Source organism: Eptatretus burgeri, chromosome 15 (genome assembly GCF_056783735.1).
Source record: "Eptatretus burgeri isolate ZD-2024b chromosome 15, Ebu_testis_v1, whole genome shotgun sequence".
In the NCBI taxonomy this organism is placed as follows: Eukaryota; Metazoa; Chordata; class Myxini; order Myxiniformes; family Myxinidae; genus Eptatretus; species Eptatretus burgeri.
The window spans coordinates 60,035,414-60,052,732 of record NC_140975.1 but is presented as its reverse complement, the minus strand read 5'-3'; the positions used below and the strand labels follow the sequence as shown (position 1 = coordinate 60,052,732).

Below are 17,319 nucleotides of genomic sequence, written 5' to 3'. Positions count from 1 at the left end.
TGAATAGCATTCCAAAACCACCACTGTTTAATCCGAATTTGTAACTCTTGGAAAATTACATAATTAATCGAAAAATGAATAATTCATTGATTTATCAATAAATCAGAAATACTCTTTTATAGCCAATTCATTTGGTCACTGTCGTGTCCAAATACCAGCTTCCTTGCTCAAAGGGTGCTTGAGATATTTCCCAGATGAGAAAGAAAATAAATAAGTAATAAATATATTGACAATAATTAAGTAATTAATCAATTAATTGAGCAATCAAAAAATGAAAAATATAGTTTTTGCCAAAGTACATCTTCACTTTTGTGAACAAGCTTCAGGTTCCAAGATCAAATGATGGCTGAGATATCACCCGGTTCAAACAAACAAACAAACAAACAACCAATAAAACGGAGTGATAATCGAGTACTCCGGCGAACGGCGATGACGTCATACATCACCTGGATATGAAATTGGGAAGGAGCGGTGTACAACAACAATAATATGAGTTTTCTTACAAATACAGTACAATTCAACACATGAGGCCCATCAATCCTGGGGAATGGTTGTCAACCTATCGCTCGCTGTTTGTCCGTGCTCTATCCCTTTAAAATTCTGAGCAACACGTACCATTTTAAAAGTGTTTGGCATGACTCGGATGTGGTTCGAATTGCTGACCTTCCAAGCTCACAGCGGACGCTCCATCCATTACGCAAGAGTCTGGTTTTGTTTTTCTTCTCCATAAATTCTTTCCTCTATCTCCTTTGAATCTGTTCTCTCTTTTCTTCCCAACTCCTCTACTCTACACTTTTCTTTCCTGTCCTCCCTCTGTCATTTCAAATCAAAATTCATTGCCTCCCCTACCACCCCCCCCGCCCCCCCCCCAACAATGTATGTGATGTCCATAACTGACCCTCAAAATGCAAACCAAGAATTGCTGTGTCTGTTAAAAGTTGTAAAATAGTCCTCAACCATCCCTGTGGTTTGTCCCGCTGGGTTGTAAACAACCACAAGGGATAGACTTGATGTGCGATATGTGTCTTGCTTCACATTTGCATTAAAATTTCAAGTTTGTAAAAAGCAAGAAATCACTTCGGAGCAGGATGTAAGCTTCTGGCGAGTTTCCTGGCAATAATTTCTGGATAGTTTGCACGTTGTGTTTTGATTCTGGCCAGAACCACTTGTCTTTCAAAACGTTCCCCGACCAACCGCTCACCCACTTTATCTCTCAGCAGTTCCAGAGTCTGCAATGCCTCCATCACCTTGATCCGGTAGCTGCAGGAATGTAAAGCCTGTCGTCCGATTTATGTTCTCAGCCTGACGGCCCTGAATTGGGGTGATTGGAATGATAAAGACCCTGACAGCATGTATTCTCAGGCACTAACTATTGAACCAACCTCATCAATTATTGAAAAGCAATTGTTATTTGTTTATATGCAGGATACAAGGTGAAGGCTCATGGAAGAGCTACAACACTGAGTGGATCAGGATGCAACAGAACAGAAGGAACAGCTGAGAGAGAGAGGGAGAGACAGAGAGAGGGGAAACACCAACAGCACAGCAAGGTTTAAGGACAAAATAGAGGGAGACTTGGACAGGTAATTGTTATGGGGAGGAATGAGATGTAAAGGGGGGGGTGGGGTTGGAGAATGAGGTGGACAAGATGGATTCAGAAGCAAACTCTCAGAAAGGAAAAACTGGAAATTTGGAAGGAAGAGGGATTGGAGCAGGTGGTTAGGGAGGATACAAAATATCATGGTTTTGGATTGGGGACGATCTGAGATGGTGGTGAGCAGCTGTCTTGAAATCCAGGAGGGAAGAATGAGATTGAAGAGATTGTGGAAGTTTCCTCTACAGGTGGGGGGGGGGGGGTTGGGGGAAGAGGAGCAAATGAGTGGAGGTGAGCAGTGATCCTGTAAAAATCAATATTTAATGGATCTGCAATGGTACTTGTACTACTGCATTGAAGACTTAAACTGTGTTTAAATTGCGAAGCTTTAAATAGTTGTGGATCAAAAGTAATGACGATTGATGACAGTATTCGACTATCTCGATCATCACCTGGGCTTCATTCTACATTGATGTTTTGACCCCTTCAGAATAACACATTTAAAACACACAAACGCATGCATCTCGAGAAACACACACAGACCCAAAGTTAAAATAGATACAACTGTCTACACGCACAACTCGTAATAATGCAACACACAAGGTAAGGTGATGACGGAAAACAAAAATGTAACACAGGTGTCACCGTTTACTGCAGGCACGGAATGCTGCCCCCGTTCTCTCCCATCTTCCACCCTTCAACGGTAGTCCTGGATGAAGACCACTCAGTGGTCTTCAAACCGGTACCTTAACCTGTAGAGCATTACTATAACTGTGGTGCTTTCACTTTTAAGTATGAATCCTTCCAACGACAAGGCAAAGCTGATTTTTGGACTGTGTGATGTTCAGTTGATAGACTTGGTTTCGGTATGGTGTTGCTGCTACATTGTAGCATTGGTTACAACAGTGCAATGTTGTGACCAAGGTTCACATGAAAGCTCAGTGAGTAGTGCATTGACCTCTGTACTGCCTGTTACTGGATTTGATTTCATGGTGCAATTAAATCCAACCTCAGAGGTTGGGTGCTGTGCCAGCAGGGGTACTGCATTGTGGAGCATGGCATTATATCGAGAGATAGTCATGCAGGTTGTTATTTCTTCGATTTTAACACTATTCATGAAGTATCATGGATTCTTTCCAAAGATTAAGGCTTTGGAGAATATATCGATTAAGGATGTTCACCCACATGGAAAATTGAGTGCGGCTGACATTTTGAGTGCTAGTCCTTCCTTGGGAAAGAAATATAAGGAAAATGTGGGGTGTTAAAGGGATCGGTAATCATAAAAAAAATAATGTGGGTAAAGGGATCAGATCAAAGGTCAGGAGTCAGAGTTCAAAGAGATGAGATCGAAGGTGCTTACATGCCAAGTTGAGAGCAGTTTGCCAGTGATAGTGCAGATGGTGAAATCTATAATTCATGATAATACTAATAATAATAATAGTGGAAGTGCAGTCAAAGTGATCAATAACTTTAAGAGAGCTTTTAGGTCCTGAAAATTGAAGCGGTTGTTTTGATAAAAGTATCGGAATACAGTTACATTCCAATGATATTCATGAAATTATCAGTGATAAAATAGTCACATGTATCTATTATCACTCTTTTACCCATGCTTCCTGCAGAGAACTGAAGTACTCTTACAGGAATACTGTACCAAATATCCTGTAGTACATTCCACAGTTCTGTAAGGTTAGTTGGGTTCCTCTTGTTTTTCTGTTTCCAGGTAATCCCATGTAGCCTCGATGGAGCTCTGGCCTGGCCATTCTCACACTTGGAGCACACCGGCTGTAACCTTGTTTTCCAAATACTGTTTTACTATCCAGTAACACCTCACTTAGTGCACAAGATGCGTTCCTGGAAAAGAGAGCCCGAATCGAAAATGTGCTAAAGGGGGTCATTATACCATTGTTTATATGAAGATGTATTCCCGACAGCATTATTTGTTACACATGAGCAGCGTATGAGGGCTTCATTGGGGAATCAGTAAGAGCGCTAATAATAATTATACAAATGGTAAACCGATTATTTTACAGATAAATATAAGGGTATGTTCTTTTGAACATATGAGTCCCCTCGGACCATGAAGCTATCGTTCTTGTTGTTAAAGGCCGTTATGGGAACACAGAAAAAGGGGCTAAATGTTTAAACGTGTATTAAACAATAATAAGGAATGGGTTATGAGGGTAATGAAAGACAAGGATTTATTAGCAGCGTCATGATGGTTGGCATCTCGCAATATAATATATTAGCGCGATTAAAAATACCGTTTTTTCCTCGCATCTTCATGTCTGTTAAAAAACCAGTGTCAAAGTGCACAACTACAGCTCATAACCTATCCATTGAGGTGTTTCCCCCCCCTGCTTTCCCGTTTTCACGCCACTTTCCACACAAGATTCATCAATCAATTCTATACAGAGTCTGGGGGACTCAAAGATAAGATTTTTTATTATAAAAACCTCAGTAAGTATTTGCAATGAATAATCCCAAGTGGGACAGATGCTTGTTTCCCGATGGAGGGCGGTCGTAGTCTGGGTGCATCAAGTGATAGAGGGTCTTAAAGGGTCTTTGGGTTCTCGAGGTTCTTGGGGGGGGAGGGGGTCTTAAAAGATTATAAAGGATATTAAGGGTCTTCAGGAGTCTAAAGGGGTCCAAAGGGTCTTAAAAGGACTAAAGGAGTAAAGGAACTAAAAAGGATGAAAAGGACTGTCCCCTCTCTGCCCCACCACCCCAATTATCTGTCCTCTCCTCCCCCTTTCTTTCCTGTTCTTCAAAGCAAGTGGGCATTAATGACATTAAGAGGTTAAAATTTAATGAAGAGCTGGAATTGAATAATGATTAAGATCAACTTAAATTGAGGTTAAAGTGAAATAACGAGGAAACACCGATGACGGAATCTCACAGTATGTGATGCACAGACAAACATAGATTACATTTTCTAATGTAATCTAATTATTTCTAAGATTACATTTCTAAGCTAATTTTCTATCTCACCATCTGGACAGAAGTTAAAAAGGCTCCATTAGTGTTTGCGCATTGATGTCATGAATTGTCATGCTGAGTTTCAAAACGATCCGTGGAGCTGCCTTGGAGGAGGAGGGGAAAAAAAATCAAAAAATGTTAATGGACCCACTGACGGAAGGAAGGATGGACTGACAGAAGGACATCCTGATGGCTTTAGCAGCTCATCTCGACTCCGTCATAGATGAGCTAAAAACTGAAAATATTGTAGCGTCGACGGCTCAACTAGCTGAGCTCGTTGCTGCGGGAGGTTAAAATCCCACAATGTATTGAACGGTTTTAATTCCTTTGGATACGTTCTGAATTCTGGCGGACGATGCGCGTGCGGGTCGTGAGGAGATACATAAGAACCTTGAAGCTTTTGTTGAAACCAACGGGTTTATTCCCAAACCATAAACAAGGGAAGATTGACTGGCAGAGGGATACGACGGAGGGTAGTGGTGGGTAAGAAAGGGGGACACCGAATCGCTAATAAATAATTATACATAATGTGAATAAAACCGATGGCACCACACACCAGATTTAATCACAGACGGGGAAGGACAAAACCGGGGGACTCAGCTCTGGTGGAAGCATGGGCGCCGGACAGCGATGAGCAGGAGATGAGGATAGGAGGACACCGGGCAAGATGATAAACAGGCAGCAGGCATATGAAACGGGCAGAGGCGGGTACACAAAATAGGACAATCCTCTTGGAGCTCTCCTCCGCACTCTTTTCCTCCCTCAAGTTTTTTTTTTAACCTCAGCTGTCTTTTCTCTTCAGAACTCCATCTTCTCAGACATGCCCTACCGCCCAAACAGCTCCTCCCTCTTCTTTCTGGGCAATGTCCCCCCCCCCTCAGAGGCGATCCATTGCTCCGCACGCCAAGTCTCCCGGCGCCCCTGGTAGAGTTTTACAGAGGGGTTTATACACACAATTTCCTGAACCATAATCCCTAAATAATTATTACCATGCATCACCCCCTGTATGGTGCACATTTAAACAAAACATTCCTTCAGCTGACATGTCCCTACTTATTACATTGAATGGGCTAACTACTTGCACATGGACCATGCTACTCTGTACATTTCTATATGCTCTATGGTAATATCTAACCCCCCCCCAATTCCCCCACCTCACAAACGTAACAATATGCACAAACATCAATAAAAAGAATAACTCCTGTTGCTCCTACTTTGCTCCTACTGCTACATGACAGAGGTGGCAGGAGGCTCATCCTACTGCAAAACAAAGTCAGCTTATAGAGCGCTGATCAGCTCATAGCATGTGCATATTGTCCAAACAACATCGGTGGGTGTGCTTACTTGGTGAGCGCTGCATGTTATGGATTGTCTTCATTTATTTTCAATGAAATTTTTCTCCAAGAGAAAGAGCTCTTACACGAATCGGCATTCTCAGAGGCAGTGTTCGGCGAGGTATTACTGCATTGTTAGTGTGTTTTGGATCATTATCTTGTTGGAAAATGAATCTTCTTCTGATTAAACGATTTCCACTATGAACTGCCTGGTGCTGCAGTATGTGCTTGTACTTATCTTTTGTTGGCATTCCATTGATTTTTAACAAGTTTTCTGACACCAAAAGCTGAGATACAACCCCAGAGAGTCACAGAGCCTCCCCACGTTTAACAGTAGGCTTTAAACATTGCGTGTCGTAACATTCTCCAGGTATTCAGCGTACAAAATGGCATCTCTGATCCAAAAAGTGCAAACTTCGATTCTTCGGGCATAATATTTTCTACAAAATTCCACAAACTTTCCAACATATTTTCTCTGTGGTAAATGGATATTACAAACACATGATGATACATGCCTGGTGTTGGCTTAATGGTTAGGGTGGTAGGCTTGGGATCCTCAGATCCTGAGTTCAAATCCCACTCAGGTGGGGTTGACTCTGCCTGTCATCCTTCCAGGGTCGGCAAAATGAGTGCCAGCATGCTGGTATCCTGTGTCGGAGTGGTGACCCGTCCAGGATTGTGCCCAATAGCCAAGGAGACGGCTTAGGCAGCACCAACGCTCTGCACAGAATATGGTCCAAATGGATTGATGGATGGATGATGATATGATATGTTTTGCAAAAATAGAAATAGCACTACAAAAGTGAAAATAACCCGAGCTTTTGCACATTACTGTATATAGAAGCTCCTGGCTGGTGGCCATAAGTCCTTTAACGAGATAATTTAGTAAATTATTGCAATGTTTAAAATAAATGAGGCTGATGCGGAAAATTCAAGGCCGTTTCAGGACTATTTTATTGCAACTTGAGGTTTCTCCGAATGGTTTTCTTGATTGAGATGTTATTGGGATGGAAGTCTATGTAAAGGGAATTGTGTCTTCACTTTTTGGCTGAAAAGGTTGGAAAAACCTTCGTCTATCAACGTTCTGGGCACTGTCCAACGCAGCGGCAATGGTGGTAGACGAGGGCTCTGGCAAAGTGTGGTACTTTCCACTTTGTTTCTTTAGGCCTGTTGCTGGTCTAAAACTGCCATAAGAGCTCCTATGGGGTTTCTCTAACTGCTACCTCCAGTGGGAATTCAGATCAGGTTGGAAATGTGTAAGCTAGTGGATCACGTTTCCACAGGAGAGAAACCAAAAGGTTTAATTGATTTAAATCAATATATTGCTGTGTGCAACACAATCTTTTTTAGTTTCTCAAGCAAATTCTGACGAAAGGAGATGTGAAATGGGTTTTTTTTGAAGATGAATTCCTATATTTTGGTTCAAGATCGATCAGAATGTTGTTCCCGTCACGCATGTTCCTTTCCATTGTGCTCAAAGCTAGATGTGATCAAATCATGCCCGGATGAACCCGTGTGGTGCAATAATTGAATGAAGCTCACTGGCCAGGAGGCTGTTTGTGTGACACGCAATGCCATTTGTATTTTCAGAAAAACCATCACTGCCGTGGCATTTTCACCATGCGGGAAGTACCTTGTCACAGGAGAGGTGAGCCCGCCGAGGTGGCGTTTCCGTTATTGTGGGTTTCCGAGATCAGCAGCGCATCCGGATGGAAGATTGCTAATGGGACTTTAAGCAAATTTGGCCTTCACCTCCTCCCTCCAATCACTTTGGGTGATGAAGAATATTCCGATGTAATGATTACTCGTTCACATCCACGTAGTCTGGAAGCAATCTGTTTGTCTAAATGAGCCAAGGTGGATTTTTTTTTAGCAACTACTGATCAATGGAGGGCAAAAATTAAATTAATTGATGATCCCCTTTACAAACACAAAACAATGCAGGGAAATTGATGTTCCTTCTCCATATTGCATGCGCACGTTGATTGTAAGGAGGTAAATTAAGAAAGAAGTGGGGGGGGGGTGGATGTGGAAGAAGAAAGCAGTGGGAAGGGGATGGGAGGGAGGATGGATGGACTGAAGGTTGGTGGATTAGAAGTAAATGGGATGCATGGGACATATGAGCCAGGGAAATGTGAGCAACAAGTTTTTGTGTTTTCTTTTTGTGTATTTAATATATTTAAACAAGGAGCTGATACTCCAGATCCCCTCCAGATTTGGGTGGTATGAGGAATGGATCTGTGTCATCTGAAGGGCGTACATAAGCCGAGTTATCAAGATGTTTGCCATGGCAACAGAATGTAGTAACATTCCCAGGGATGTTTTTTAAGGTGTAAGGTGTGTGTGTGTGTGTGTGTGTGTGTGTGTGTGTGTGTGTGTGTGTGTGTGTGTGTGTGTGTGTGTGTGTGTGTGTGTGTGTGTGTGTGTGTGTGTGTGTGTGAACCACCCAAAGTTTAGGGACCTCGAGTATCAGCTCCGTGTTCATTCATACACACATGGCAGGGCTGTGCTGTCCACCAGGCATTAAGAAGGAAAATATAAATTGCCCATGAGGTTGAAGGAGTGAAAATAAATAATTGCCAAGGCTTGCTCTCCAAATGCGTTTTGCATCCGTGCAATGGAACACTTCACGGAACTTGTTTTTGAAATTTTTCGTCGATTCGGAATGTCATTCACTTCAGGTGATTAAAGTTGATGTTTAGCACCTGAAAATGATCTTACCTCTGCCACCGAAGGTGGATGGAGATTATGTTTTCACCCCTGTTCGTCTGTGAGCAGGATAACTCAAAAAGCTATCGATGGATTCGGACGAAACTTGGTGGACAGGTTGGGTGTGTGACAAGGACAAATTGATGAGATTTGGGTGAAGATCCGGATCCAGATACGAGAATTTTAATTTTTTGTGAAGCGATTCGTCACCATTGAAAGATAGGGCCAAAAAGGATATACATATATATATATATATATATATATATATATATATATATATATATATATATATATATATATATATATATATATATATTGTTACGGCTGTGGAAATTCGCAAACCACCATTCAGGTCCCGTAGGTGAGATATCTCTTAAGTACATGTGTAGTTAGCCCAAATCCGTTGTCTAGAGGGAATTTATGTGATCCATTCGCGCTGCGATCCTTTGAGATAGCCGTTTTTCTTTTTCTATTGTTACTTTAAACGACAAACCTCCACGCAAACAACAACCGCCACAACGCCAACCGCGCTACAATTACCCTCACAACAACCACCACCATCTTCGCCACTACCCCCGCTGACGAACGCAAACCTCCACGCAAACAACAACCGCCACCAACTACGCCACAACACCAACCGTGCTACAATTACCCTCACAACAACCACCACCATCTTCGCCACTACCCCCGCTGACGAACGCCATCCTCCACGGTCCACACTACGACGGTTTCCGCATTGGAAACCGTCGAGAATGCAAGGAGGGAAAGAAGAAGGCACAGCGATGGTGTGTGGATTTTTCCCGCCTGTATTTCCCGTCTGACTTCCCCGCGCTTTGGGTCAAAGGTCAGAGGTGAGAAAAGGTGGGGGCCTCTTTTTGGGGGAATAATGCTCTGCCTCCAAGCCAAAAACTGACTCCCTCGGCCCCCGGACGGAGCGGGGTGGAGGGAAAGCGTGAGGGCACGCCCCCTTCGAGAAGCTTCTCCATGAAGCTCGAGGGGAGGCGGAGCCGAAAACGGGGGCGGAGTGAAGGGCGGAGCCCCGGGCTATTAAAGTCGGACACGGGCGGAGCGCTTTTGGTGGTGCTCTTGCTCTCTTCGTCCTCTTCCACTCTTCCGGCTCACTCTTCTCTTCGTGGTGGTCGCTGGCCTGGTCTTCTGTGGGGCGGTTCCAAGACCCCGCTGGCGGGACGGAGCGTCTGCCATTCCACACACCGCGACCTCGAGCAACTACGTTTCCCCCCCCCCCCTTCTATCCGCGCTGGGATAGCGCCGGAAACCCGTCCGTGGCGCCGAGCGGCCAACACGTGCCGGCACGAGGCACGTCGGAGAGGACTCGCCTACCACGCCAGGGATCGGAGTCGCGGCCAGGCGCAACCATGCTGACGGATGTGGGAGAGGGACTCGACGGCCCAAAGAAGTCACCATTTTCTTTTCGGGGTGTTTTTGTATGGATCTTGTGGCGCCGTGTCTCGTAAAGTAGAACTGTTTAAGTGTTGCCGTGTGTGCGCGTAGTCAGTTTTAACTGCTTTTCTTCTTGCATTTGCTTTTTGTGTATGGCTGTATATACATGCTCTCCATGTGTGCGTGTGAATAAAATGCTTGCATGTTGAACTGTGTCCGTTTCGCTTCGTCTTTTCTTTAATTGACCCTCCATCCTGCTTCACGTAAAGGGTTCGTAGTGGGCTTAATACGCCCAGTAATTAATCGGAACCGTCAAGGCTGACGATAACACTGCTCGGTTATCACTGTAGCACGGACTGCTTAAGTGGTTCGTGTCCGGAGTCGGCCTGCGGCGTGGTACGATCGCCCGGTCGACCATCCGCGCGGGTACTTAGGTAGATCGAATTTGGCGAGCAACCCTATCCTGCGCGGGTGGACAATTGGCACAGTCGTGGTGGGGTTAAACCCCCACCCGTGACTAGCTCCCGGCGTTGTTTCGAGAGGGTCACGACAGAATTGTCCGTCCGGTGGGCGACGTGCCGCGATTTGAGTACGCGGCCGTCCGCACGCCGGCGGGCGCGAATTCGCAACAATATATATATATATATATATATATATATATATATATATATATATATATATATATATATATATATATATATATATATATATATATATATATATAACACGATATTTCAAAACGTTGTGGACAGGTTGGGTGTGTGACAAGGATGAAATGATTGAATTTTGCTGAAGATCCGGATCCGGCCTCTCTGTGCGATACAAAACGTAAACTGTTCAGCCTGGTGGAGGTATGCGCCCCACCGAGTGCCTGTCTAGTTTGAGAGTCGTGTTGAAAAGATGATCATAAGCTCTTGCGCGATGCATGAATTGTTTTACAATCCGATATGGATGAGCTTACCGTTTCCATGGTTTCAACATTGCCGTCAATGCAGGTTGTGAAAAATGTTTATTTGTAACTTGTTTGACGAGAAATCTCATGGTTCGGTAATTATCCAACCTGAATGTTGTTGTGCAAGTTGACCATGACAACTAGTAAATGTGGAGATGAGGCTGACAAGCTCATTCAGGGGCAGGCTGATAATTCGAAAGATCTTGGTTTGGTAGATTTGTGAAATTGGGACGGAGGAGGGTGGGGGGGGGGTTGGTGGACATGTGCTAATTTCTGTGAATCTTTTTAAAACCTCCAGCATTGTTGAATATGCATCGAGGGAGGGGAGGTGGTGGGGGTGAGCGGTCCGTGGTACACTGGCATACTAGGGCACGAGAGGAGTCAAAGCATAACCTTCATCGTTTAAGTTTGCAGTGTATGACGACAGTCTTTTAAATTTTGGACATGAATAAACAAATTTGAATTGTCTAACTGAAGGAGGTTCCAAAGTCTGCTCTTCAGTGAAGCAAATGCGCAACGTTCACCATACTTGCGAAGGTGGATGGATGATGGAAGATTGTCATGGCTCATTCGTTCACAGATGTATAAAATATAGCATTTGAAACACAAGTTGGTGGAAGTTTGAGATGAAGGAAGGAAGGAAGGAAGACTATAATGAAGGTTTCCTGCTGTGGGAATGAATAAAACCTTGTACTTCACCCTGTGGTCTTTAAAAAAAAATTTTTTTTGAAGATAAATTTTGCCGATGGCCTCAATACCACTGCACTACAAAGCCAAGTAGGTCATGTGATTCCTTTGCCTCGCCACTGAAAGTCAGATTCCACATTTGTCGTCGTCGTGGTCGTAAATAATAGCTTGTTCATGTTTGTGAAACTCAAACGGAGAGTTAAGGACAAATGAAATCTGCGAAAAGGACTTGGCTGAGTTGTGGTGCATATGTTGACCATGACACTTTGCTTCATTGGCTTTGGAATTTCTTTTTCGGAATTCCTTTCTTCATGATTCCCCGTCGACACAATACTTTTGAACATTGTAGGCTGATATCTGGAGAAAAGAGTGCTTGAGGAGCAAAGATTTGAGTGCAACTTCGTTTTTATCATGTGTTGGAGTTAACTGAAGTCGTCGGTAACAAATGAGATGTAACAAAGAAGCAGTTTTTATTTGTTTTCCTCAGCCACATTCATGGAGAGCTTCCACATTGTCGACATCATGGGTGTCAGGGACATGTCTCCCGGTTTCGTGTCGTGCTTGCCTTTCCACGTTGAGCTCATGACGCATGTCCTTTAGTATTGTGAATTGTGAAGCCTCTCTCCCACTTGCAGCTGTATGACAAGATTACATCGTTTTGTGCTCTTCTGCAGAGCGGGCACATGCCAGCAGTGCGCGTTTGGGACGTGGCGGAGAGGAACCAGGTTTACGAATTCCAGGGTCATAAGTACGGAGTTTCGTGTGTTGTCTTCTCGCCAAATATGAAATATATCGTGTCGGTGGGACACCACCACGACATGATCGTCAACGTCTGGGATTGGAAGGCATGTATGGTTTAAATTTTTTATTGTTATTATTAACAATCATTGTTTTTGTTTTTTTGTCAATTTTTGTCATAATGATCAATGTACGTAAATGTCCATATGCCACGTTGATCAATCTATGGTTTGTTTTTCGTTATGACTTACTGTTTGCTCTGGTCACACACACACTGGGCATCGATGATGGGGTCATGTTTTTGGGGTTTTTTTTATTATTGCTCATTTGGCCAAATACAATTGTCTATGCATCATATACAGGTGCAACGATTTTGCGTCATGAACATCCTTCTTTGTCTCGTAAATACCTCTAGTTGTTGGCTGCATATATCCATGAATTTCCTCCAGTTGGGTTTTGTCGCAGCTTTGGATGCACGTATTTTCCAAATGCTGAACTGACGATACAGAGAATTAATGTTTTTGTTGAAACACAAGATCATTTTGCATTTTCTGTCTAGTCTGGTTTCAAATCTTGGCCCAGCTATAAACTATCATCCTGGTGCTTCACAGGTACGGTGATTCATCAATGTGCGTGCCGTCCCTCTGGATGAACGTTAAATGGGAATCACGTCCGCCAGCATTCGTTGGTGGATGTTAAAGATCCCATGGTGTCTTTCGCGACAGAAGGTGACCGGTTACCGGCACCATGCCAAATTTTACAGATTCCTGTCCTAACCAGCAGAGCATCAGCAACACAGCCACACCCTCGGCCAATGATGCTACACCACAGCCGTGTGCTGCATACGAATAACGATTTAACATCGCTCACCCAAAATATGGACAAATCAGGAAGCTCCTTTTTGTTCACAATTACAATGTCTCGTTTTCACAATCGACAAGTTTACATCCAATCTTCTATTTGGACTTGATGTACGAAGCATCGGTGACTCATTGAACAGGTGATATGAACGATTTCAAAAAAAGCAAGTGAATTCAAGTTGTTGGGCCAGGCCACAGGCTGAACTGAGCTGCCTCAGATATAAATACCGTGGCCTTCATGCCAACAATGGAGGAAAATTATCTGCTTTAATGATGCATCAGAATTTTTAATGTACAGTATTTTTAAGCACTTTAGTATTCTAACAATAACATTTTGCAAGGGAGTGTGTTAGAAAATTGTGAATTAAGTGTTTACCGTCGACTGTTTTGTGTTGGACATGTTCAGTTTACTAGCATTTGAATACTGTTGTAGTTAATTAAATCCACTGGCCAGGAATCGTTTGTGAAAGACTAAATACAATAGTGCATTTGGTTAAAGAAATGCTGGTGTGCTCTCGTGTGCAGCGCCGTGTGTTGGCGGCTACAAACAAGGTGTCCAGTAAAGTGGTGGCCGTCTCCTTCTCGGCGGACAGCGGGACGTTTGTGACTGTCGGCAACCGACACGTGAAGTTCTGGTATATCGATGCATCGAAAACCTCCAAGGTATGTTTCTGGGGGGGGGGGGGAGAAGAGATGATGTTGTGATGACGTGCTTCATTTAGGCAACATCTTTGCCTGATCCAGGAATTATTGTTTCTGTTAACCGAGTGCTTTGGGCACTTTGGCTTTGAAATTGCTTCAAGATCTTTCAGGTTTGAAATTTGATCACAAAGGAACATACTCCACGTCTGATTTCTGCCACAATTCCATGCTTTGGCAGTAGTCTCCTCTCATAGTTGCCGATGCATATCAACACAAAGCTGCATGCTGTTACAGGCTGGTAGTTCTTTCTCTCACCATTTAAGACATGTTCACTGCATTGTTGCTTGTGGGCAAGTTGCTGCACATTACATATTCTTGGCCATTTGTGACAACGTTCTTATATATTATATATTATACATTCTCAGAATTTATATTCTTAGTCATTGCATTGGTTGCTTCGTCAATACATATGATGTGTTTTCTTTTTTGCTAGAGGCTTTTTGTAGCAGGGTTCTTAAAAGTAGGTCTCTTTTCAAAAGTGGTGTGAGTAGTAAGATGTTGATTTGTGGGTTTTCTCGCAAGCAAGTTGATAAGCTTCGGCTGTATTCAATTTTTAGTGATTCTAGGACAGAGAAGTTATTGCCAGAAAGGGTTAGGAGGTGAACCCTATTGTAAATGTCTTTCACTTTCACCAAGACTGTGGGCCAATCATTATTTAATTATGGCAAATGTCTTAAAACTCTTAGTGGAGATGCAATTAGGGATATTTCATCAACTGAATGTGCATGTTCCTCTTCACCTTTTTGTTATGATCCTTGTGGGCACGTGATTTCTGGGGATTTGAATATTATTAGTAATGCTGAGATCAGGGATCTTATGAAAATAGGAGCCAAATATCGGGAACCATTGATTCGGCCATGGAGTTGGGTTAGAACGTTAGATCTTCTATTGTTGATTCTGTTTCTGAATTCGTTAGTAAAATGTGTCAAAAGTTAACTTCTATGTATAAAATGTGTAAAATTAAAAAAATAAAAAAAAAGAAGAAGAAAAAAAATCAATTGGACCTCATGGCTGTTATAGTGAGCATCGCCGCAGATTGTGTTGGATTGGAGGTGACGCTTTGGTGTCGGACCTTATGCCCATTGGAGATTGGAGGAGTGCTCGTCATACTCCACATATTTTGATTATATATATATATATATATATATATATATATATATATATATATATATATATATATATATATATATACACATACATACACACATTATATAATATTACCTCTTCACTGGAATGGTGACCATGAATACTCATATAATTCCGGCAATTGCTGCAATGGTTCTAACCATTCAGGGGTGTCTGCCACGCACCTACCTTATTTAGGTATCCATTACACCGTTTATGAGTCCTTTAGCAGCTTGGAAATAAGATTTTTACAGTGAAAAAGTTATTTCCGGCTTACGCTGCAGTAGGTGGAGACTGAGAGACAGAACCGCTCACTGCAAATGAGCATCATCAGCTGCTACACTGTGGCCCACAGATCAACCAGACAACTTTTTATTTCCTCAATTCCAGCTCCTCACTTGGTAATAAATTAATGGACACGTTTCTGGCTTACTGGCCTTCATCAGCATAGAGTGAATTACCCTCAATAATTGAGCTCCCAAGCTGTACCATACGGTGACAGTGATGACCCTGAACCCTTGTCTCACACCACCAATTTCTGCCTGAGCTCGGCCCAATCGGGGATGCTTGCCACGCATCCACCCTCTTTAGTTGGCTGGTTGACCTGCAGGCCTCAGTGTGACGGCTGACACTGCTTGTTTGAATTATAACATGCAAATAACAGAATCTCAGTGAAGTGTTTGGAGAGCTTGTCAGCAGGAAAAACAAAAAGCTTACTGGGTGCTTTGTTGTAATCCAAATGGGTTCCTCATTTCAGCTGTAGCAAAAACCGAATTCCTCCCACCCTCAATGTCAACGTCTCTTAGTTCGTAATAGTTTTATTTCTTTTTTTTTTGTTTTTTTTTCAAGCAGTACATAAACAAAATTATATAGGTTATTGAAATGATTTTGCATTAAATGTTCAAATAAAGAGAGCACCACTTCAATAGTTGTTTTTCTCTGGTTATAATCTGTCTGTTGGTGGATGTGGCTTGTAAAATAAAATAATAAATTATTTATATATGTATATATATTTTTTTCATACATACAGTGCCTTCAGAAAGTATTCACACCCCTCAACTTTTGTCACATTTTGTTATTACAGCCTGAATTTAAAATGGATTAAATTTAAGTTTGTTTTTTTTGTCACCGATCTACACAAAATGACCCCATAATGACAAAGTGAAAATATGTTTTTAGAATTTTTACAAATTAATTAAAAATGAAAAGCTGAAATGTCTGGCATCAATAAGTATTCAACCCCGTTTGCTATGACACTCCAAATTGAGCTCAGGTGCATCCAATTTCCTTTGATCATCCTTGAGATGCCTCCACAACTTGATTGGAGTCCACCTGAGGCCAATTCGATTGATTGGACATTATTTAGAAAGAAACACACCTTTCTATATGAGGCCCACAGTTGACAGTGCATGTCAGAGCAGAAACTCCACCATGAAGTCCAAGGAACTCTCTGTAGAACTCTGAGATATAATTGTGAGGAGGCATAGATCTGGAGATGGGTATAAAATAATTTCTAGAGAGTTGAAAGTTCCCAAGACCACAGTGAGCTCCATCTTTAGGAAATGGAAAGAATATGGAATGACTGTCAGGTCAGGTTCAGGTGTCAGGTCAAATAGCTGTCAGGTCAGGTTCGATCTGTGACCTGCTACAGGTACCATGTAAACCTGTACTAACCTGTTCCATGGTCGGGTTGTCGGCGACTAAACCGTCTCCCCCACCAGGTTTTCTGGTGAGGAGGGTGTTTGGATATGGACACCCAGCAGGATTAAAAACAAAACCTGTCAAAGGGCAGAGGAGCTCCTTGTGAGCCAACGGCCATCCATATCTCGTGCCCAACTGTGTCTGCGGACGTCCTCCTGCAGTTGGGTCACTTCTTATTAGGAGGTTGGTGGCAGGATTTGCACTCCGGCCACCGTAAAACCCTTCATTCCGCAAAACGCAAAAACGCAAAAAAAATCTGAAAACCCACTCCGTGGGAGTACCTCCTGTGCAGCTTCCCTTCGCAGGGCAGCTCACCGGATGACGGGATTGGGGCAAAGCCTTCGGGACCCCCAATCTTTGATAGGAGGGAAACCACGGGGTAACATCCCTGGGTCAGATTGCGGGAGAGTGTGTCGGAGTGGTGCTGAGGTGTCGTCCACCAGACGGCGGTCTCCTTGCGTTAACCTGAGGCGGTCCCTTCGGGTGGGTGCCTGGAATGTCCTATCCCTAAGAGAGAATGATCACCTGTCTCTGTTATCA

The 17,319-nt window shown here is 43.0% G+C and overlaps 1 protein-coding gene across 4 annotated transcripts in view; it reads left to right on the top strand.

The window, feature by feature from the left end:
* The window catches only part of MAPKBP1 (mitogen-activated protein kinase binding protein 1), a 148,466-nt gene that overhangs the window by 27,405 nt on the left and 103,742 nt on the right, over positions 1 to 17,319 (top strand). For 3 of the 4 annotated variants that reach the window (XM_085856233.1, XM_085856234.1, XM_085856236.1), the window contains 3 exons: positions 7,495 to 7,552; positions 12,328 to 12,498; positions 13,777 to 13,914. In XM_085856233.1, the coding sequence (XP_085712359.1) occupies positions 7,495 to 7,552; positions 12,328 to 12,498; positions 13,777 to 13,914 (367 nt within the window). The remainder of the gene's footprint in view (positions 1 to 7,494; positions 7,553 to 12,327; positions 12,499 to 13,776; positions 13,915 to 17,319) is intronic. The other variant, XM_085856235.1, reaches the window with a different exon arrangement.